Source organism: Chiloscyllium plagiosum, unplaced genomic scaffold, assembly GCF_037043375.1.
Source record: "Chiloscyllium plagiosum isolate Xiang-an unplaced genomic scaffold, Cpla_swu_hap1 HiC_scaffold_4, whole genome shotgun sequence".
NCBI classification, from domain to species: domain Eukaryota; kingdom Metazoa; phylum Chordata; class Chondrichthyes; order Orectolobiformes; family Hemiscylliidae; genus Chiloscyllium; species Chiloscyllium plagiosum.
The window spans coordinates 84682957-84705861 of NW_028270142.1; the positions used below are offsets into that span (position 1 = coordinate 84682957).

Genomic DNA, 22905 nt, shown 5'->3' on the forward strand with positions numbered 1-22905 from the left:
GCAAGTTGTGAGCTTCATTTAAGGTGGTAGAGTACTGTAGGAATTGTGCTGGCCATCTCTGTAGTCAGTGTGGAGTCTGTTGCACCAGCACAGTGTTGAAGTTTTTTCAAAAGGAAAACAAAAAATATCCCTTCAGTCTTCAGTATTCCTCCAATTTCGCTCCCTGCCCCACCCCCACAAAAAAAATATGTTCTGTATGCCCCATTCGTGTCAATAATGTCTCTCCATGCCCTAAGCCCTGGGAGGTCCATTTGATTATTGAAATATCTATGCCACAGAGAAATGTTTTCTTGATTAACAGCTCCAATTCTCTGTTCTATTGTCAATTGCCCAAAGTTTATCTGCACAAGATATAATTTTAGTGCTTACCGTTTCACCTCTTGATAAAAGGTGTAAATGATCATCATTTTTATTGGTCTTTTAGTAAAATGAATTTTTGCTTCAAAGTTGAAAGGATCAACTGAAGATTGGATCTGGAGGGTTATTTGAATAGCAAGTCTGGATTGCAGTGGTGCTGGGGAGGGGGTCGCAGTGCATTGAGTTGTGGGGGGTGGGGGTCTGAGTTGTGGGGGGTGGGGGGTCGATGTTTCAGGCAAAAGCCCTTCATCAGGAATGGTGGGAGGCTTTTGCCCGGGGTGTGATTTTCCTGCTCCTCAGGGGCTGCCTGGCCTGCTGTGCTTTTCCAGCGCCACTCTAATCTAGACTCTGATCTTCAGCATCTGCAGTCCTCACTTTCGCCTATTTGAATAGGAAGGTTTAGAGGGATATGGGCCAAGTGCTGGCAAATGGGACTAGATTAGGTTGGGATATCTGGTCGGCATGGACGAGTTGGTCCGAAGGGTCTGTATCTGTGCTGTACACCTATATGACTCTATCTTTGCTCCTGACTAATGCACCCATCCTATACATCCCTGAACACTATGGGCAATTTAGCACAGCCAATTCACTTAACTTGCACACCTTTGGATTGTGGGAGGAAACTGGAGCATCCCAAGGAAACCCACAAAAACCAACATATATATGCAAAATCCTTGATACGTGCAAGATAAAAATCTTAAACAATATGTGTCTATTTTCAAAAATGCTCAAATAATTTCAGCAGCAAGCTTCTTTGAGTTTCAAAAAAAAATTATTATCCCATACTTGATCCAAAGTTTTAAAAAAGCAATCTCACTCACTCGACTAACACATACCATTGCACACACAATATTTAGATACAGATGAAGTAAACACAAAATACAATTAGAACTTGAGAGTATGCCAGTTTTAAGCAGGCCTGTAGTTTCTTAGATGAGTCAATGCTTTAGCTGTAGTGAATATCTTGAAAAGCAGGTGATTCTCATCAAACTATAATTGAATTGTCATCAGGTTAGTTCTTAGCTGAACCTGAAGTTAGAACAGGTTCAGGAGAGGTCTTTTTCTACTCTCAAGTTATCGCTATTTATTACCTTGGTTGACTGCATCTGCTGACTTGCTAATCTGCAGAGCTGATTCTTTCTGTTTTAAAAGCTTTAACAATAATGTACCATCCAAAGTCCTCATCCAAATAGGGTGGATAGTCAAAAAACATTTTGTTGTCACTCTAAAATAAAATCCAGTCTGGATTTTGAGGGATTTTCACAAATCAATTGAAAGTCAAATGGGGATTCACATTTGTCTAAAATACATCTTGATTTGATGCACTGTATTCATGTTTCACCATGGACAAAAGACAAGGCGGCTAAAGTGCTATATAGTCCTTCAGTTGGCATTTCATCCTGAAGCAATGTGTGAATTTCCTGGATGGCTAATATGGTGTTGGCCCTGATTACAGAGTATCTCTTAATATCTGTCACCTTTGCCAGTATGTTACATCAGGTAAAGATTATTTGAGGTGTGCCCTGCCACCAATTCTCCGTTGTTAATGTTCTGTATAGGACCTATCTAATTGTCAGTGGTAGACCATTGGTGAGCCTATCTTGAAGAGAATCTTAGTTAACAAGATAACTTATTGCACGATAGCAACAAGTACATTACTAGTCAGGCACAACTACCAGGCCGTTTGAAAGCTATATAGAATACATTCGGTCCCTACGATTGCTACAGCAGAACTCACTGCCTCCACCAAAGACTGAGACAGATCGTCAAATTTGATGCAACTAAAGCAACTTCAATATTAAATCTTTGAGAACTATTAACTTATCTAACATTACCACATATGAATATCCACACTTAATTATGCATTGCTCACATCTGAGGACAGTATAGAACTCATACTACATAAAGGTCATCTGATTTGCAGCAGCCATTTTAATAGCTTGTTTTTGTTCAAAATTTTAAAGTATTGATTATAAGTTCATCAAACAAACTGGAGCAGGACTCCTTCATTTAGTACCAGATTCATTCTCCTAAGGAGAAAGGTGAAACTTCCATATCAGAAATTATCAAGGTAAAGATCAAAAAATCAGGTGGACAAATGCTTTTAAACCCTCAAAAGGAAGGGTTGAAACTTCGGAATGAAATGACAGTTTCTCGTGACACAGCTGAGGATTCCATGAATGAATGCTCAAAACGGTCAACTACCAGCTTCTTTTATCCATAATACATAGAGTAGGAACTGTAATAATCTGGCAAGCATGGTGGAAACAGCTACCAGGGATTGTGGCATGTGATCTACTCATCACATATTCATCAGACTCCATCTGTTTCCAGAAAGAGTTCCAGCAGCCCAGATCAAGGTCCATCTGATTATCAGAACATTAGGGAACCAATTGGTAAACCAGTGTGTTAATCCCGCAAATGAACCAGTTTTGAAAGAAAAGTGAGCTGGTAAGGTCAAAAAGATTATCCACCATGAATCAAGACATTGAATTTTTCTAAAGCATGTAATTGCTGACAAAATAAAGAAAATAACATGGCCAACCCAAAGACAAGAAGTCTCTGATAATTCTTCAGGACTGCAAATCTCTTTAACATTGGCATCAGACTTCAAGAAGCATCTTTGGCCCTGTCACTTTACTGTTAATGTATGGGAAATAAACAAGAATAGGCCAGTTGCCTTTATGAGCCAATTCCACCATTCAATTGAATAATGGCAGATCTTATTTTAACTGCAACTGTACATGCCTTTATGCCCCGATAATCTTTCATCCCCTTGGTCATCAAGAATCTACTTCCCTCGGCCATAAGCACATTTAAATATCCTGTATCTACTGCCTTTTCAGGAAGAAATTCCAAAGACTGAAACCTCAGGGGAAAAAAAAATCCTCACCTGTTTTAATAAGCAACCCTTATTTTTAAACAATGTTCCAGATTCTTCCATAAGAAGAAACATGCTTTCAACATCCACCCTGATTAAGTTTCTCAGGATCTTACATGTTTCAATTAAGTCACCTCTGACTCTCTGAAATTTCATCATTAGTTCATCATTCTGACTTCCACCATCAGCATCCAAAATGGAAAACCAATGTGACAGCGGGTCTTCAAGAAACTCCAACACCATCTGCTGGGCTCCCTGACGCTCAACCATTTCCTGCCCACTTCCAGAATGTTTAGGTTTGGCGTAACTATGTCTCTGAATGAGCTATCCACATAATTCTCAATTTTGTGGATGTGCCACAGTGTCTGTAACCGCTGCCCAAGCTCTGAAACCTGAAGCTCAATTATCTGCAGTTCAACACACTTCCTGCACATATGTTCATCAAGGTGCCCCTGGAGTCTTGTAGCACAGGCTGCAAGGCCCAGGTTCAAGTCCAACCTACTCCAGAGGTGTGTAATAACATCTCTGAACAGGTTGACTAAAAACAAAACCATTCTGGACCTCAGTAAGTCCATTACTTCCCACATATTAAAAGCCACATATTTCCCTTGACCAACCTGTGCCAGTAGGTCTTAAATCTACTTTTTTTAATTTGGCTTACTTATATTACATTATTATATTGGCCTGGACTTTCACTTATTCCTGATATTTCTCAGTTACATGATTTATTTTAAAAATAAACTTTTCTAATTTACAACAATTTACAGACAGTCCCTAAAACTGTTTCTTACTAACTAATGAACTTACTAAATTTCTGTGAAGCCATTCTAGTCTTTTTTTCCACTGTGACTCAAGCCTTACCCATTCTTATACTCTCCCTGATCCCACGCCGACCCCCACATAAGTGGATGTTGACTTGCGACAAACTCTACCCAGTCTGCTCACAGTAACACTGACGTCTGACACACTCCTCCCAATCATGATTGCTACATTCGACTATTATCCGATAAACACTGTGAGAAAATGTGCAAATGTGGCCATCAGGTCATCGGAGTTTGCTCTTTGGATGTGACAGTCCATGGTGTTAAAAGTCCATCATCACTCAATATCTAAGATCATGTAAGCCATGTGGCCACTTGACTGAGCTACAAGAGAGCTGTGGACACCTCTGGAAAGACACTGCAGCATCTTCAAAGGAATGGAGGGAAGAGAGAAAAGTAGGAGGAGGGAAATTGAAAAAGATGATATTATGGGTCAGAATATTCAAAATTGCTACACTTAATCTTATTTCTGGTGCATACATTGAACCTTAAAATGCTATCGACAAAAAATGAGTTTGCAGGTTCTTTCCATAAATTCAACACATTCTTCATTCCACAGATTATGCTGGCTATTATATATGATAATTACTTTTGTGTTTCAATTGTACTCCATATTAAACTGTTAAAAGTCTATCCTACCTCTTATTTCTATCCTCTCCCTTTACTAGAGTAGCTTTTAACTTCAGAACTTCTGGAAGCACCGTGGAGAGAGTATCAGGTCAGTCACCCATTAGACATTTTATCTGACTTTCCTGTCTAGTTGTTACGGGCAAAGAGGGAAATGGGGGTGAAACTGAATTTGATTGTTTTCTTCTGTCAAACCCAAGATAGCAAGGTATTGTTTGATTTTCTCTTTCCCTTTTTTATTCCAATCTCTTCTGCAAATCCTAGTTTTCAGATTCAACTTTTTGAAATAAACCCACAGCAAAATCCCTTCCAACTGAAATCAAGTTTAGGGATTATTAGACAGACAGTAAAAGTGTGGGGAAGTCCTTTGCTACTTCATCTACACAAGCACTCAAGAAATTTTTAAAAAGCAGAGCAGAGAAAATACACACTATAAATTTCAAGTTTTAGTAAAAGTTGAGTTATGAAAGATCTGGTCACATGAGGCTCAGAGATCAATGTCCAGTAACAGTTTCTTCAATGAGCTGAATGTAAAATTTTTCCTTTCTTGCAAAAATGTAGGCTACTTTCCAGCTAGCAGCTTGGACACTGAGATAGCGGGTCTGAGGTAAGCTTCCAACTGCTTTTCCTCTGGAAGTCAACTGACCTAGGATCCCAGAATTGTATACAGGGTGATCCCGTATCCGCGGAATTGTTTTCCGCATTTCACTTACCTGCGGTTTACCATAGCCAGAACATATTACAGGGAGTGTTCCAGCACCAGGGACCAGGAGGCTGCTGGGAATGTAAGTTTCTCACTGAAATGAATGGGTTCACTCCTATCCATGATATCAGGCTTCCGTGGTAGGTCCTAGAACCTAACCCCCAAGGGTATGGGGGGGGGACGACTGTACTTAAGGAATTCAACCATTCCAAACACACAGCCATGTGACAAAGTCTGACATGTCAAATGCTGATGACCCATCTCAGCATGCTAATTAGAAGAATGTTAATCTAAAAGAGTCACTGCAACACACCAATTACTTTCAATTGTGAGGTGATAAGCTAACTAAAAACATTATTGCTTATTTTAGCATAATGCATTTTGATGTTTTCTTTTGTTCTGAAGCATACAGTTCAACTCCTTCATTTCAAGTTTAAATGGAATACCTATACAATGCAGAGGGCTCAGAAGCGTTTGGAAATACAATGAGATCAGCTTTGGCAATCTTATGAATTCAGCAATTTGTCTACTTTCAAAAGAAATAGTATTTAAACAATGAGATATAGAATGCAGTTTTATTTCAGATTTCTCTTCATCACTCTGGCCGTGATACATTCAAGATGGTTCCTTTATGTTTCTGGGGATAACCCTCAGCACCTAAACTCCTGCTCCCATGAGCTGGCCAAGCAGTGGTTCTAAGTGAATCTGACAGGAGACTGACAGAAAATTCAAATGATGCCAGAGTTTAAATCTCCTGGTCCTTGTCCTGCTGCATGATTTTTCCATCTGTCTTTTATCCCTGCTGCATCAACTTTACATCCATTACATTGTTCTATCTTCACTACAATTGCAACTAATCAACTGAAATAAAAGATTATGGATAGGATGATAAAAATGCATATAGATAAATCTATTGTAATGATCAAACTGACAGAAAAGACTGTCACGCTTCACTGGGATAGTGTGCTGGAAATCAAGCTGCACTATTCCCAAAGTCATAAAGTCATACAGTCATAGAGCTTCTACAGCATAGAAATAGACCTTTCAGTCCAGCTTGTCCATGCCGACCAGATATGCTAAATTAATCCAGTCCCATTTGCTAGCATTTGGCCCATATCCCTCAAAACCCTTCCAATTCACACACCCATCCAGATCCCATTTAAATGTTGAAATTGAAGGATCACCAGTTCCTCTGGCAGCTAATTCCATACGCATACCACCCCCTGCATGAAAAAGTTGCTCCTTTGGGCCCTTTTAAATCTTTCTCCTCTCAACTTAAACCCCTAGTTTTGAACTCCCTCAACCTAGGGAAAAGACCTTAGCTATTCACCCTATCAATGCCCCTCATGATTTTACAAACCTCTAAAAGGTCACCCCTCAGCCTCCGATGCTCCAGGTAAAATAGCCCCAGTTTATTCAGCCTCTCCCTACAGTTCAACACTCCAAACCTCCTTGTAGATTTTTTCTGAACGATTTCAAGTTTCACAACATCCTTCCTATTGCAGGGAGACCAGGATTGCACACAGTATTCCAAAAATGACCTCGCCAAAGTCCTGCATAGCTGCAACATGATGTCCCAACTCCTATACTCAATGCACTGACCAATAAAGTAAGTCATCATAAAAGTTAAAGAAGTTAAAATATATTCATAAAATTCCCTAATGAGTTCTGATGAAGGGTCACTGTACCCAAAATGTTAACTGTGTTTTCTCTCCACAGATGCTGCAAATCTGCTGAGTTTTTCCAGCAATTTCTGTTTCTGTTCCCAATTTTTATCTGATTTTCAGAACCAGATTGATAGAAAGCATTGAACAGATTTCTGTACTTAACAAGAATTACTTTTTACTACAAGTAATGGACGGTAGCTATAGTTATAAACAGTTAGCATATAACAGAATAAATTAAATCTAATCCCCCTGTAAACTAGCCCTTACACACAGACAGACCAACAAGTAGGGAAAGAGGGGTTATGGGTAAAGGAAAGCTGGCAGCCAGTTCTATTCACGAGTTGTTGAAATGACTCCTATTCAGAACATTGTTCATTTCCTGCCAGAGAAACTTTCCTCCCCTGCTGCCATCAGCCTCTCCTTTCTGCCTTTAGGTGGTATACTCCTGGGACCCAAACATGAGTTAAAATTACCCAGTTCTCAAACTGCAATTTGAAAGTGGTTGGCCCTCACGTACAAAGATTGGTTGAGTTGCAGATAGTGGGGAGGATTGCCAGAGGGTACAGAATGATATAGATAGTTGGAGGCATGGGCAGAAAAGTGGCAGGTGGAGTTTAATCCAAATAAATGTGAGGTAATACGTTTTGGAAGGTCAAGTACAGGTGGAAATTAAACAATGAATGCAGAACCCTTAGGTGTATTGATATGGAGGGGGATCCGGGTGTTCTGGTCCACAGATTACTGAAGGTTGCAGCGCAGGTAGATAAGATAGTTAAAAAGGTCTATGGCATGCTTGCCTTCATTGGAAGGAGCATTGTGTATAAGAATAGGCAAGTTGTGCTGCAGCCTTATAGATTTTTAGTTCGGCCACACTTGGAACATTGTGCACAGTTCTGGTCACCACACTACCAGAATGATGTGAATGCTTTAGAGAGGGTACAGAAAAAGGTTTACCAGGATGTCGCCTGGTATAGGAGATTTTAGCTATGATGAAAAGTTGGATAGACTGGATTTGTTTTCACTGGAATGTAGGAGGTTGAGGGGCAACCTGATAGAAGTTTACAAGATTGTGAACGGCACGGATAGAGTGGAAAGTAGGAGGCTTTTTCCCAGGGTGGAGGACTCAATTACAGAGGACACAGGTTCAAGGTGTGGGGGGCAGCTAGTTTAAAAGAGATATGCGAGGCAAGTTTTTCAAAAAAAGGGTGGCGAGTGCCAGAGGAGGTGGTGGAAACAGACACAATATCAGCATTCAAGAAACTCCTGGACTATACATGAATAGGAATGGAATGGAGGAATGCAGATCCTGTAAGTGAAGACAGTTTTAGTATGGAAGGGCAAAATGTGTTGGTGCAGGTTTGGAGGGCCAAAGGGCCTGTTCCTATGCTCTTGTTCTTTGTATGATTTTAACAATGTGAACCTGCAACAATAAAATCTGAATTAATGCCAATACTGAATATTATTGTATTGATATACATACTTGAAAGACAGAGATTATAGAAATTGTTCCTAAGGTTGGTAACAAATATTATTCAAAGCAAATAAACTAAATATTAAGCACTAGTGCAAAACTGACATAGACATAATACTGAATTAGACATAATACTCAAATGACCAGATTCCTTTAAAACAAAATAAAAGTACCAATGATGTAACATTTTTCAAAGTGTTGCCGTTTTTAATTTAGAATAGAATATCTATATTTTATAAAACCCAAAAGAACTGTGGTTGCTGTAAATCAGAAACAAAAACAGAAATTACTGGAAAAGCTCAGCAGGTCTGGTAGCATCCATGGAGTGAAATCAGAGTTAACATTTCCGGTCGAGTGACTCTTCCTCAGCACTATATTTTGTACTGAGGTCCTGTTGTTAACTATGTGAATGCTTTCCTCAATCGCCTCTACCATCATTCTTACAAACAATCTTCTTACATTTAGCTTATTTTTATTGTGGAAGTAACAAAGAAACAAACACCTGTTGTTGGTACACAAACCCAGGAATTCATCTCTTGTTTGAACCGTGACAATACTGTGACATACATGGAGAACATATTCCTGAAGTCAAAGGAGAGATTAGGAGTAGGGATATTTTGTTTGGCTGGAAAATATAAGAAATGTAAGAAATGCTGAGTCCGTTGAGCCCATGGTGGGAGTTGGATAATTAAGATGTGTTTAAACATGAGGTTTGGAACATTGGAATGTCAGCAAGTTGGAATGATGAATGAGGAATTAAGTGTGAGGGAGAACATATGTATTTGTGTTTTAGATATGTTGGAACACGGAGGATACGAGGATCATCATGAAAGCAATGAACTGATTGAGTATGAAGCTGATAGAATAAACGCATGAAGATATGGTTTATTTCAAAAGCTTCAATTAGAGTCATAGAGATGGAAATAGAGTCATAGCACGGAAACAGACCCTTTGGTCCAACTCATCCATGCCGACCATATATCATAACCTAAACCTAGTCCCCCTTGCCAGCAATTGGCCTATATCCCTCTAAACCCTTCCTATTCATATACCCATCCAGATGCCTTTTAAATGTTGTAATTGTACCACTTCCTCTGGCAGCTTATTCCATACACGTACCACCCTCTGCATGAAAATATTGCCCTTAGGTCCCTTTTAAATTTTTACCCTCTCACCCTAAATCTGTGCCCTCTAGTTCTGGACTCCTCTACCCCAGGGAAAATACTTTGTCTATTTACCCTATCTATCCCCCTCATGATCTTATAAACCTGTGTAAGGTCACCTCTCAGCCTTAGACGCTCCAAGGGAAAACAGCCCCAGCCGATTCAGCCTCTCCCTAAAACTCAAATTCTCCAACCCTGGCAACATCCTTGTAAATCTTTTCTGAACCCTTTCAGGTTTCACAACATCCTTCTGATAGGAGGGAGACCAGAATTCCACACAATCTTCCAAAAATGGCCTAACCAATGCCCTGCACGGCACTGGTTCATTTAATAATAAGAGATAGGCTATTGGTTACTTCCAGTTTGAAACAAAAGCTCAGACATTACTTGTTTATAAACAAAGTATTACACTGAAATGGAAAACTTAGGTAACTTCCTGAATAGCCACCTATAGCTTTGCTATTAAAGTGCAATCTCTCTGAGATTCAGAAGGTAAGGAACAACCATTAACTCTGAGTATGCAATAATGTCAACTAGTGATAGGTCTCCATGCATTGAAGTCTAATAATATGCACTTGGCATCTACAAAATCTTCTGATGGCAAAGTAAGTAAAGCTTGCTTTTCAAAATTCAGTTGGATTGCCTAATAACTACGTCATTTGCAATGATCACTGAAAAGGAAGACATATGGCACATTTTAAGACAGGGCAGTTTAGGTCTCCATTTAAGAAGTCCATCACTTAAATAGGATCAAGTGCAATTTTAACAGCCTGTTGGCTTGAACAGTGACGATCGTAATTCTGATTACTTAAATCTGACAGACAGCTCCAAAAGGGCAGTTAAAGACTTTTCTCTGCATCAAACATGAGTGTCTGCTCTTCTCTGAATCCCACATACAAAGTCCAGGCCTTGATAAACTTAGCTCCCTCCAACCAGCAATTCCCAAAGCTTACCTACATCTAAAATATGGGCTGTCTTGAGACCACAAGATTTGACAGCATTTAGCTATTGGCCAATTTGTGTCTGGTTGGTTGGCAGCTTACCAACAAGATGTTAATATAACTTCACAACTAAAATTGGCTGGGCTACCAAGTTTTTTATTTGGTCGTTAAAAGTTATGCTCAAATCTTGAAAACAACTTGGAAGTGGTAAATTTCAATGGAGCTTGTAAGCATGGGCCCACGGAAAAGTTTAGAAATTATGCATAAAATAACGCATTCTGATTAATTTTAAGTACTTTCAAACTTCATAATTGATAGACAAAAAAACTGGCATTTATATTTTCAACAGATCAACACTTTCCTCAAGGTTATCTCAATAATTACTGTTCCACATCTAATCAATCTGCCCCAGTTTCTAAGGCACTATTTCCACCAGACACAGCTCACAGCAATGTTGCATTCCATGAAACAATTAGAATAGCAGACATAAATATACAAATGAATAATCATGTAGACAATTCTCTCAGAAAACTTTAAGGACATGTGGCCAGACAGGCTGTTCAGAATGATGGATTTATGAAAAACAGACAATAAAATGAAGCATGCCAGGAAATTGAGACAAGCCTTGACCAAAGGGACTGCGCTAATCAACCTGCGGCAGAATCCAGACAGGCTGCAGCTACAGACGAACAATATACAACTGACCCAGCAGTTGCAGATAATACAATATGCACTCGAATTTGGAACTGAATACAATCAAACGCAATGCCATTCCCAAGACAATCTGAACCTCGAGTTGTTTACCAGACACAGGGATGCCTCACATTCTTATTTGGAAAGGGCTACCTGACCTATTTGTCCAAAGACCACCCTGCCATTGACACGTCAATGCCTGGTTGGGTCCGATCAATTGGGATGATCAAGCCCTTATCGATCTATTGGAGGATCCTAAAGATCCTCCCAAAGGGTTGGAACAACTACTAAGTATGAGAATTACCACAACACCATCCTCAGGAACTGTAACTCGAGACCAACCACTGTGAAGAGAAGATCCCCTGGGACCCATGGAGAAGACAAGCAGATCATCATCACCATATGGATCAAGGATAAGATCTAATGTTGTGGTATATGATCGTCCAGAGTTAAGTTACAGCACACGATAATTGATTAGATTTATAGTGTAAAGTATTAGTTAATTATGTATTTTGGTTATAGTATTAATTGTGTTAAATAAACAAATATTGTTGTTTGTTATTATTAAGAGTTGACTCACAGGACCAAAGAAACCAGGCAAACCTACAACATGTGAGGCAATTCCAAACCAGTGTGAGACAGCACACCCAAGATATCCAGCGCACAGTGTCAGCTAAAGAGGTCGCCGAGAAGGAAGTGAGTCAATTGAGAAATAAACGTGCAGATTACAAGTAGCAGTAAAAGTAATGCACCAGGCAGATAGAGAGAAGGAACAAGCAGCTGCAGACCACACTAAGTGCCACCATGAGATTGAGAAACTAAAAACCCAACTCTCAATCCACAATGGAATAATGTGCACAAATAGGGAAGTTAAAGAGGGAGGAGAAGCACAGGAGATAATCTGTGATTAGGTCAGGGAAGACAAACAGCAGTATGTCGTGCACAGTGGACTAGGGTCTTCCCCCACCCTTCCCGGGGGAGTCAAGTCCTTCAGCACCCCCAGAGATACCCCCTGTTGCAATGAACCCGATTACCATCGACAGATGACTAAGGACGTCGATGCCCCAGCAATAACACACACCACCCCACTTACAGTATCAAAACTAGCAGAAATTGCGAAACAAATTCCAGATTTTGGGCCATCGGCTGATCTATTTACATTCTTTGAAAGGGTCAGACATCAAAAGGTTTTCCATGGGTTAGATGAGAGAAACGTATCATATGTCTGAGCAAGTCAGTGCAGTCTGCAATCCCAGCCCCACTATATGCAGTGCCTGGAACTCTTGCCAATATGAAAAAGACTATCATAACAGCAATTGGGCAGAATAAAGGAGTCCCCATAGACAGGTTAAACAAGTGTAGGCAAGAGAAGGGGGAACATCCAATTGCTTTTGCCAGTCATTTATGAGTGCACTTTGCGGGAGTCTGCAGAGACATAAACAGGGGTCAGTAGTCCAAGGCTGACTCAGCAAAGTGGGCTAGGACTTTAGTTTCCTATACCACTGAAGACAGCAGGAAGGCTTGCATAAATTTTGATCCCACAGAGCCAATCCACAATGAGGCATGGGCTCTGAGAAGAATATCTCAGGTGTGGGAGAAAGAAGCCCATGAACTAAACAAAAATATAACAGAGAAAGGAGGAAAAATGCTTCCTTTCTGAACCTCCAACCAGGGTCCGATGTGGAGAAATGAAGGAAGAGAGGGGAGTTCTTACCAAAGGAACCAGTTCCACCCTGCACACCCATGGGAAGAGATAAAGGGGCACAGGAGGGGAACACTGGCAGCCAGCACAGCTTAACACTGCGGGTGCACAGGACACTATGCATGAGAATGTTGAGCCCACGTGCAACCACACTTACAGCCATAGGGACCACTGACCACAGCAAGACCAAGGGGTGATGAAGGGAGTAATTAATTCCTGTTAGAAGGCCCAACCTGGCAAGCTCCAGTCCATGCTGTGGACACTAGCCAACCCATGTACCCCCAACTCTCAACCTACAAGGCATCCACATGATGGTGTCAGGCTTCTGCCCCCCTAGTATAGGGGGGCAGAAGCCTGCAACACAAAGTGGGACAGTGTAGGTAGACCACTAGTCAATTGCGAGGTAGGAGGCCGCCCATAGAATTTGTTTGGGATACTTGAGATTCCTGCAATACCCTATGAGGGATTAAGGTGTAGAGAAGCAAGAAAATTGGATTAACATAGTTAGAAGGTTAAAGAGTTTAAGGAGTAAGGACAGGAATTAAGGGCAGCTTCAGAAGTGCTATCAAACATGAAGATATTAGTAAAATTGGACCTATACAGCATTGAGTATCACACATAGATTGATGCTTTGAAGAGCACATACATTAAGTGATATGTTCAAATCAACATAAAAATACCGTGGATGCTGGAAATCCGAAGAAAACACAGAGAATGCTGGCATAACTCAGCAGGTCTGGCAGCATCAGAGAGGAATAAAGTTAACATTGGGTAGTCGTCATACTGCTGGTTTCTCCAACATTCTCAGTGTTTGTTAACTTGCAAACTGTCAGATTTCACAAAACAGAAATATAGGACATGATAAAGTGATGAGGAAATGAGCTAGAATAGATAGGAGAAACTACTTCTAGCAATCCAAGGATCAAGAGCGAGGAACTGGTAATACTGTATAAGATTAAATCTAAAAGATTCAGAATGAAAGGTCAGAAAAGTTACTGATCCATGCCATGCAAATATTAAACAAGTCGGAACCTGCCACAGGATGGTGTGAGGCCCAGCCTGTTACAAATACACAGTTGACTTAATCTCTCTCAACTGTCAGTAAATCAGGCTTCCACTTAATATTATGACCCTCTACACAACATTTTTCACTCTTGCAGGCTCCATAACACTTCCTCAGTTTTGTAAAATGTACTGCATGGGTGAAAGTCAGGTATAGATCAAAGACCCAATGATTTTTATCACCCTGTAATGAAGGGAATTTAAAAAACAGATATTCCAGGATGGGCAGGTCTCCCCTCCACCAGATTATTGCTCATTTGATGAAAACAAATATTTTTCCCATTCTTTTCTGTAATGAGCTCTTACCCCCTGGCCAATTTACAGTTTCTTCTATACCATAAAACAGATTATATAAACTTATCTTTCTCCACTAAAAAGCCTTTCAGGTACTGTTAAACAAAGGTAACAACAGGAGTAAGCAATATTTACATAAAACACAAATTAGCCTTTGTCTTGGATATTAAGCTTGGCATTCAGATAACACAGCTGTACAAAAGAGTTGCCCACATAGGATCATCAGAGGCTTTTTCTGAAGCTGTCTGTAATACCCCTGTATGATTCTTCCCTACATTCCAACAAGGATTAATCTCCAAAAGTATTTTGGATTGTCCAGATACCATGAAATGTATGATTAGAATTGTAAATTTACTTTTTCTTTACATATTTCAAGCTGGAGGTCAAGGCTTGTTGAATTACATAAACATTAAGTGTGGAACAATCACGAAAACATTACAATTGTTAATATGTACAAAGAAACTTACATCTCAGTTTATCCAGTATCTTTCCTCCACATATTGTCGCTAATGCCACTTTCACAGTAAAAACAGATATTTTGCCTTGGCCTTCTCTGAAAAATCAATAATGAAATTTTAAATGATTAAGTCTGCCATCACTAAAAATATTAGAAGCAAATGAACTAATTCATTTCAGCAAACAAAACTTAGATCTAAATCTTATTTAGTTAATTTTGAACAGCTAAGCAAAAAAAAAGGCTTTTATTGTCAAATTAGAAAATTACTTTTCATACAGTCATTAAGTCATACAGCGCGGAAACAGACCCTTTGGTCCAACTCATCCATGTCAACCAAGTTTCCCAAAATCGTCCTATTTGCCCGCGCTTGGCCCCTACCGTGCTAAATCTTTCCTATTTATGTACATGTCCAAATGTTTTCTTAAGTGTTGTAACTACCACTTCTTCTGGCAGTTCATTCCACATGTAAGCCACCCTCTATGTGAGAGAGGTGCCCCTCAGGACCTTTTAAATCTTTCTCCTTTCACCTTAAAAATATGGCCTCTAGTTCTGAACTTCGAAACCCTAGGGAAAAGACCTTTGCTATTCACCTTAACTATGCACCTCATTGATTTCATAATTCTCTATAAGGTCACCCCAGAATCTCAGAATTAATACAGCACAGAAGGAGACCTTCATACAATTGAATATGTTTCTCTGGTGCATTTCTTTCTTCTGACAGATATTTACAAACTGAAATTTACTGACTTTCAAAAACAAAAATTGAGAAAAAAGACAACTTTCGGTCTGCATCCTGTTCTGTTTGTAAACGAGTTTATAGAGCAGCATGTAATTGTTAAAAAAATGTTATTCCAAGATAGTTTAGGAAGCAATCATAGTGGGTAAAATTAACTATTCTATTTGGACTTCAGGTTGTGAGCCTGAGCTGAATCAGACTACATGAGTCTTAAAGAAAATGATACACCAAAATTACAAATATAAAAATGATCCTGTTTGCCCTGGTGTCTTACTAAATAAAGTAATGCAATATTAATTCCACTGTTCTGCAACTTCCCCCATAATCCTTAAATTTATAACTTTGAAATAAATGTTTAAATATTATATTTTATCTTTAATGAAAAAGAGGATGTTTCTCTGCTTCAACTATTTTGTGCAAATGTTTCCTAACTTTTCTTCAAATTCCAAGCAAATATCTTCTAACCTTAACAGAAACAACTAGAATGAGCACTTACAATAAATAATCAAACATTCAGGCCTCAAAGAATTTAAAATTAAATATTGTATGCATGATGTTTTTGGTTCCTTTGGTTCAACAACTTGGAAACAATTAACTGCTCACATTAAACAGAAGATTAGGACTTAGGTGTTAACTAAAAAGATGGCAATTTCATTGCACTAATGCACCATTCTATTCAATAATGTGAGAAAAAAATTGAGATTAAAATAATGAGAGAAAATTGCAACTTCTCACATTATTCCTGTTTCTAAATACTGTAGTTGTAATGTTGTTTTTAATATTTAAGCAAGCTGTTTGTAGAATGTGCATTTATCTTTTTGTATACACCTGGTATTCCTCGTGGAAAAAGGGACCAAGGTCTGTTACCTCCCAGTTTCTTGCCAATACCATTGGGCCTCAACCAACACTTTTCTGAGTCGAAATTTCCTGAGTAATTTCCAAAGACAACATTCACTGCAACATTGAAAGATTTCTACCTTTGAATGAATGTAAAATCTCTCTCCTAGCCAGAAGATTTTGGGGTCAAGGCAGGCATGAACTAGTTTGCTCTAAATAGGTAAATGCTCTTGCCAAGATAAAAAAAACAAAGAGATGAATACCCATGAAGTGCTTGTCCACTATTATTGCACTAATTATTCAATAGATTTACATCACGTGTAATCTCCACTTGAAAGAAAGATTCAAGTGTTTGATAATTTCCAAAGAAAAAGAAACTACTGTAACATTTGGAAATCCAACTGTTTTAGCTTTGTCAATGGTCTTACTGCATGGGAAATCATGTCTCACTAACTTGATTGAATTCTTTGAAGTAACAAAGAGGATTGATGAGGGCATAGCAGTGGATGTGATCTAGATGGACTTCACGATGGCATTCGATAAGGTTCCTCATGCTAAATCAATCAGCAAGGTTTGATCACATGGAGAACTAGCCATTTGGATACAGAACTGGCTTGAAGGTAGAACACAGATGGTGGTGGTGGAGGGTTGCTTTTCAGACTGGAAGCCTGTGACCAGGATCGGTGCTGGGTCAACTGCTTTTCGTCACTTATATAAATGATTTGGATGTGAATATAGGAGGTATAGTTAGTAAGCTTGCCGACGACACCAAACTTGGAGGTATAGTAGACCTCAGAATACAATGGGATCTTGATCAGATGGGCCAATGAGCCGAGGAGTGGCGGATGGAGTTTAATTCAGATAAATGTGAGGTGCTGCATTTTGGAAAGGCAAATCAGGGCAGGACTCATACACTTAATAGTAAGGTCCTGGGAAATGTTGCTGAACAAAATGACTTTGGAGTGTCTGTTCATCGTTCCTTGAAAGTGGAGTCACATATAGATAGGATAGTGAAGAAGGTGTTTGGTACGCTTTCCTTTATTGGTCAGAGCATTGAGTACAGGAGTTTGGAAGTTATGTTGCGGCTGTATGGGACATTGGTTATGCCACTTTTTGAATAGTGTGCACAATTCTGGTCTCCCTCCTATAGGAAGGATGTTGTGAAACGTGAAATGATTCAGAAAAGATTTCCAAGGATGTTGCCAGGGTTGCAAGGTTTAAGTTACAGGGAGAGGCTGAATAAGCTGGGGCTGATTTCCCTGGAGCATCGGAGGCTGATGCCTTACAGAGGCTTATAAAATTACGAGGGGCATGGATAGGGTAAATAGACAAGGTCTTTTCCCTAGAGAGGAGGAGTTCAGAACTAGAGGGCATAGATTTAGGGTGAGAGGGGCAAGATTTAAAAGGGGCCAAAGGGGCAACGTTTTCATGCAAAGGGTGGTGTGTGTATGGAATGAGCTAAGAGAAAGCGAGGACTGCAGATGCTGGAGATCAGAGGCGAGAGTGTGGTGCTGGAAAAGCACAGCAGGTTAGGCAGCATTGGATGAGCAGGAGATGAAGGGCATCTGCCAAAACCGCTGATGATTCCTGATGAAGGGCTTATGCCTGAAACGTCGATTCTCCTGGTCCTTGGATGCTGCCTGACCTGCTGTACTTTTCCAGCACCACACTCTCAACTACGGAATGAGCTGCCAGAGGAAGTGGTGGAAGCTGGTACAATTACAACATTTAAAAGGCATCTGGATGGCTAAATGAATAGGCAGGGTTTAGAGGGATATGGGCCAAGTGCTGACAAATGGGACTAGATTAATTTAGCATATCTGGTCGGCATGGATGAGTTGGACTGAAGAGTCTATTTCCATGCTGTACACCTCAATGGCCAATGGAGGGTTAGAATTTTTTGGCAACTTGTTTGTAAAAGTAATTGAAAGAATAAAATGTTGCAGGTAATTTAATAAATAATTTTCTAACAATTAACTCCAAATTATTATTTAATTTTTTAGTGATTACATGATAATCAAGATGTTATTAAATATCGATTAAATAGAACATCCCAATTATCAATATTCACCAGCCCCAGAATCTCACGTACAATGAATCACTTTAAGAACGAAGATATTTCTTAAATAAATGCATGATGTAATTGTTTTTTATTAATTATTTTAAATAGGACAAATCTTCATTAAATGGAAATATTTGGTGCCATATGGATTTCTTATGAAATTTTCTTTATTTGTGCAAAAGGTTGCCGGCTCATAATCTAAATAGATGACTGAACTCAAGTCAGTTTCCATAAATCTATTCCATGTAAATTTCTATCTGAGGTGTGTTTGTGCTATTTCATGTTTATGTTTGGCTAATCAAGAGCAGAGCTCATGTTTGTTCTCTGGAAGTTGGCTGCTGTGTGGGATTGATCTTTCTAAAAGATTGTTGAAATAAGCTGCAAGACTAATGGATTCATTTTAAAATAACTATTCAGATTTGTATGTAACAAATTTAAATACTGTATTACACAATATCAAGCTTTTAGCAATAAAGTAATACAGTAGGAAAAGGTATTAAATTCAGACAGCAATTTTAGCAGCACAAAGAATACATGGGGTGACCCAGAAGTCCCAAAATCTCCCCTCAAATTTCAATCAAGCAGGGGATAATCAGAGCAAGCTCATCCCTGTTAATGGGAGACACAAAATCCATAACAGCTGCTTTTTAAATCAAAGTCAGGATACTTCATCTGCATCAACCACAAGATCCTACTCTTCAAGTCTTGCCAGACTAGCAAGGATGAGGGGAAACACCAACTTCTGATTGAAAGGGTTGGACATGGGCACACCATGCACACATAGAGGGAGTTAGATAGAGAGATAGTTAGAGACAGAGAGTGAATATGTGCAAAGGTAAGGATATCACTGTGCCACAAGAGCCCAACATAAGAACTTATTTTAAATTATTTAGCCTATTTTTCTAATGAACCTGTTCAGAGATGTAATTTCTCATCTCTGAAGCAGGTGGGGCGTCAACCTGGGCCTCCCAGTCCAGAGGTAGGAACATTATCATTGTGCCACAAGGGTCCTAGTGTTCTCAACCCAACCACCTTCAGCTGCATCATCATTAAAGAGGGGTCCACCCAATTAAAATCCTTCCCCAGGACCTTAAACATCTGGGTTTTGTTGAAGTTGTGAAGTTAAGATTACTTGTTGCTCAAGTGCATAGAAAGTCTTTTATTAGTATTTCATGCATAATACTTTAGTATTAAAAATAACCTATTATCTTATACCAAAGAGTTTATCAGATAGAAGATTCACATTTCACACCCACAATTCTGTTTGGAAAGTTGCTGGGAGTGTTGTTTTTATTCACTTGAGGGATGTGGACATCGCTGGCTTGCCCTTTCATAGTTGTCCGGGAGAAGGTGGTGTTGAGCTGCCTTTTTCAACTGCTGCAGCCTATATGCTGTAGGTTGACCCACAATGCTGTTAAGGAGGAAAATCCAGGATTTTGAAGAACAGTGAAGGAACGGGAATATATTTCCAAGTCAGGATGGTCAGTGATTTGGAGAGGAACTTAAAGGTGGTGGTGTTTCCATATCTGCTGCCCTCATCCTTCTGGATGAAAGTAGTCATGGATTTCAAAGGCGCTGTCTAAGCATCTTTGGTGAATTTCTGCAGTGCATCTTGTAAGTTGTACACACTGCTGCTACTGAGCATCGTTAGTGGAGGAAGTAGGTGTTGTGGATATGGTACCAATCAAGCAGGTTGTTTTGTTCTGGATTGTGTCAAGCTTCTTGAGTGTTGATGGAGCTGCACCCATCCAGGCAAGTGGGGAGTATTCGATCACAGACCTGACTTGTACCTTGTGGATGGTGGACATGCTTTGGGAAGTCAGGGGTGAGTTACTTTCTTAGTATTTCCAGTTTTTTTACCAGTTACTGTTGCCATTATGTTTATGTAGTGAGCCCTGTTGAGTTTCTGGTCAATGTAACTCCAAGGATATTGGTAGTGGAGGATTTAGTGACAGGAACAGCACTGAATGTCAAGGGTTGGTGATTGGATTGTCTCTTATTGAAGATGGTCATTGCCTTTCAATTGTGTGGTGCAAATGTTACTTGCCACTTGTCAACCCAAGCCTGGATATCATCCAGACCTTGTTGCATTTGAACATGGACTGTTTCAGTGTCGGAGCAGTAGTGAATGGTGCTGAACATTGTTTTTCGATGGTTGCACATCCCCATTTCTGACATTATAATGGAGGGAAGGTCATTGATGAAGTAGCTGAAGATGGTTGGGCCTAGGACATTACCCTGGGGAACTCTTGCAGAGATATCCTGGACCTTAGATGACTGACCTCAAACAATCACAACCATTTTCCTATGTGCCGGATATGACTCTAACCAGCAGAGAGTTTTCTTCTGATACCCATTGATTCCAGTTTTGCCACGGCTCCTTGATGTCACACTCAATCAAACACAGCCTTGATGTTAAGGGCTGTCACTCTCACCTCACCTTTGGAATTCAGCTATTTTGTCTATGTTTGAACCAAGGCTGTGAAGAGGTCAGCAGCTGAGTGGCCCTGGGCATCACTGAGCAGGTTATTGCTGAGCAGGTGATGCTTGATAAACCTTTCATCACTTTACTAATGATCAAGAGTAGACTGATGGGATGGTATTTAGCCAGGTTGGATTTGTCCAGCTTTTTGTGTACAGGACACACTTGTGCAATTTTATACATTGTCGGGTAGATGCCAGTGTTGTAACAGTACTGGAACCGCTTTGCTAGAGGAACACAAATTCAGTACTATTGCCAGTGTGTTAATATTTTAAACCCTCTTTGTAAATTAAGATCTTACCAATAATATGGAGTTAGCTACAAAAAAGTAAGAAACAGGTTTTTAACTATGGGTTACAATCTTTTTAACTATTCAAACCAATGAGACCAACCCCTGCAAAATCTTCAAGACACCGCAGCAAACCGGGAGATATGCAGTTGAATTTCTTTCAATTATTGCCTGATGATAAGTAGTGAGTGCTTATTATTAAATTTTGGACAACATCACCAATGAAGCTGTAACATTTGTTCACAAATTATATATTTTTTTAAATACATTGTTTTCAAGGATTTAACAATAATTCAGGTCCTGATTTCCACAACTGTCCCTATTGCTCTGGGAAAATTGTTAATGAGTGACCCACATTTTGAAAGCCAAGCATAAAACCTGTGCACTTAATGTCTATTCTTGATGAGCTTAAAACTCACATCAAGCTGGTATGATAAATGTATTGGTTAGATATTCAGTCACCACAATCAGTTTCTCTGACAATACACCCTATTGTTATAAAACAGAACATTCTCTGACTCAGAGTTGCTAACAGCATGGGGGATCTGCTTGTTATATATTAACATTCCAATTCTAGGCAGGAAGTTGGTGGACAAATATGCAGTTTAGGAACTGTCTGCCAACAGCAAGAAAACAGTGAAGTCTGTCACCCAGGGCCAGGCCATGGTGGTCTCAATGGTGGTATGTATTTGTCAAGAAGATCCAATTTCCCTTATAACGCAAGAGGAAAATCAAGAGAAGCAAACTACCTAAACATCTGTTTGCCATGCAGGGCACCAAATTATAATTACATTTGGCCTCTCACGATGACATATGGTAAAAATGGTTCTGACAGCTCAGGACAGATGCCCTTGCAACCTGTTCAGTTTATCAGGTAAAAAAGTGTAAGCAATATGCTCCTAGTGGTTCCAAGACCAATAGTAACCTGGGTAAATTCAAATTGATTGCTCCCAAACCCCCTTTTTTTTCTGCTTGGTGGAGCATGTAAAATAATTCTTTATTTAGGGTTGAATAGCTCTCTTATTCTTTTTAACATCCCTCTCTCCTCTCTCATTCACTCTCATCTCTGACAAAAATGCAAGCTGTTTTTGGATGCCTTTTTCATCAAGTTTGAATCACTCTCACCTTGCCTTTGGAATTCAGCTATTTTGTCTATGTTTGAATCAAGGCTGTGAAGAGGTCAAGAGCCTTTGATCACTGTGTCCCTTAATTTCACTATCCAATTGGGCTAAGTTGCCTCTAAAACTCGACTCTGCCCTAACCTTGTGTTTGCAATTTTCTCTAACAAAAATTTCTTATCTCCTGTATGGCTTGCTAATCTTGTCTTGTTCAAAAGTCCTTTCTCCTATTCGTTCAAACCAAATGGTTGAACAGACCATGCAACATTCTTTCCTGGTCCCCAACTTAGCTGATATTATAGTTCGCTCTCTTCAGATGCTGTTCTTCTCTCCTTTTAACTTGCTGACATAATTATTCTCCTCAAATAATCAATCTTCAACCCCACATTGCATGAAAACTATTTATTCTCCAACCTACTTTTCTTCTCTAAAGCAACTGAATATTCAATTGCCTCCCAGATTAACGAATATCTTTCCTGAGATTCAATATTAAATCTCCCAAATCAGGTTTCTGTCACTGCTATTCTACCAAAGAAAAGATC

The 22905-nt window shown here is 39.5% G+C and overlaps 1 protein-coding gene across 18 annotated transcripts in view; it reads right to left on the reverse strand.

The window, feature by feature from the left end:
* Window positions 1-22905, reverse strand: part of dtna (dystrobrevin, alpha) — a 198598-nt gene that overhangs the window by 102363 nt on the left and 73330 nt on the right. For all 18 annotated transcript variants that reach the window (XM_087986442.1, XM_087986441.1, XM_087986438.1 and 15 more), the window contains exon 5: window positions 14850-14935. In XM_087986442.1, the coding sequence (XP_087842568.1) occupies window positions 14850-14935 (86 nt within the window). The remainder of the gene's footprint in view (window positions 1-14849; window positions 14936-22905) is intronic.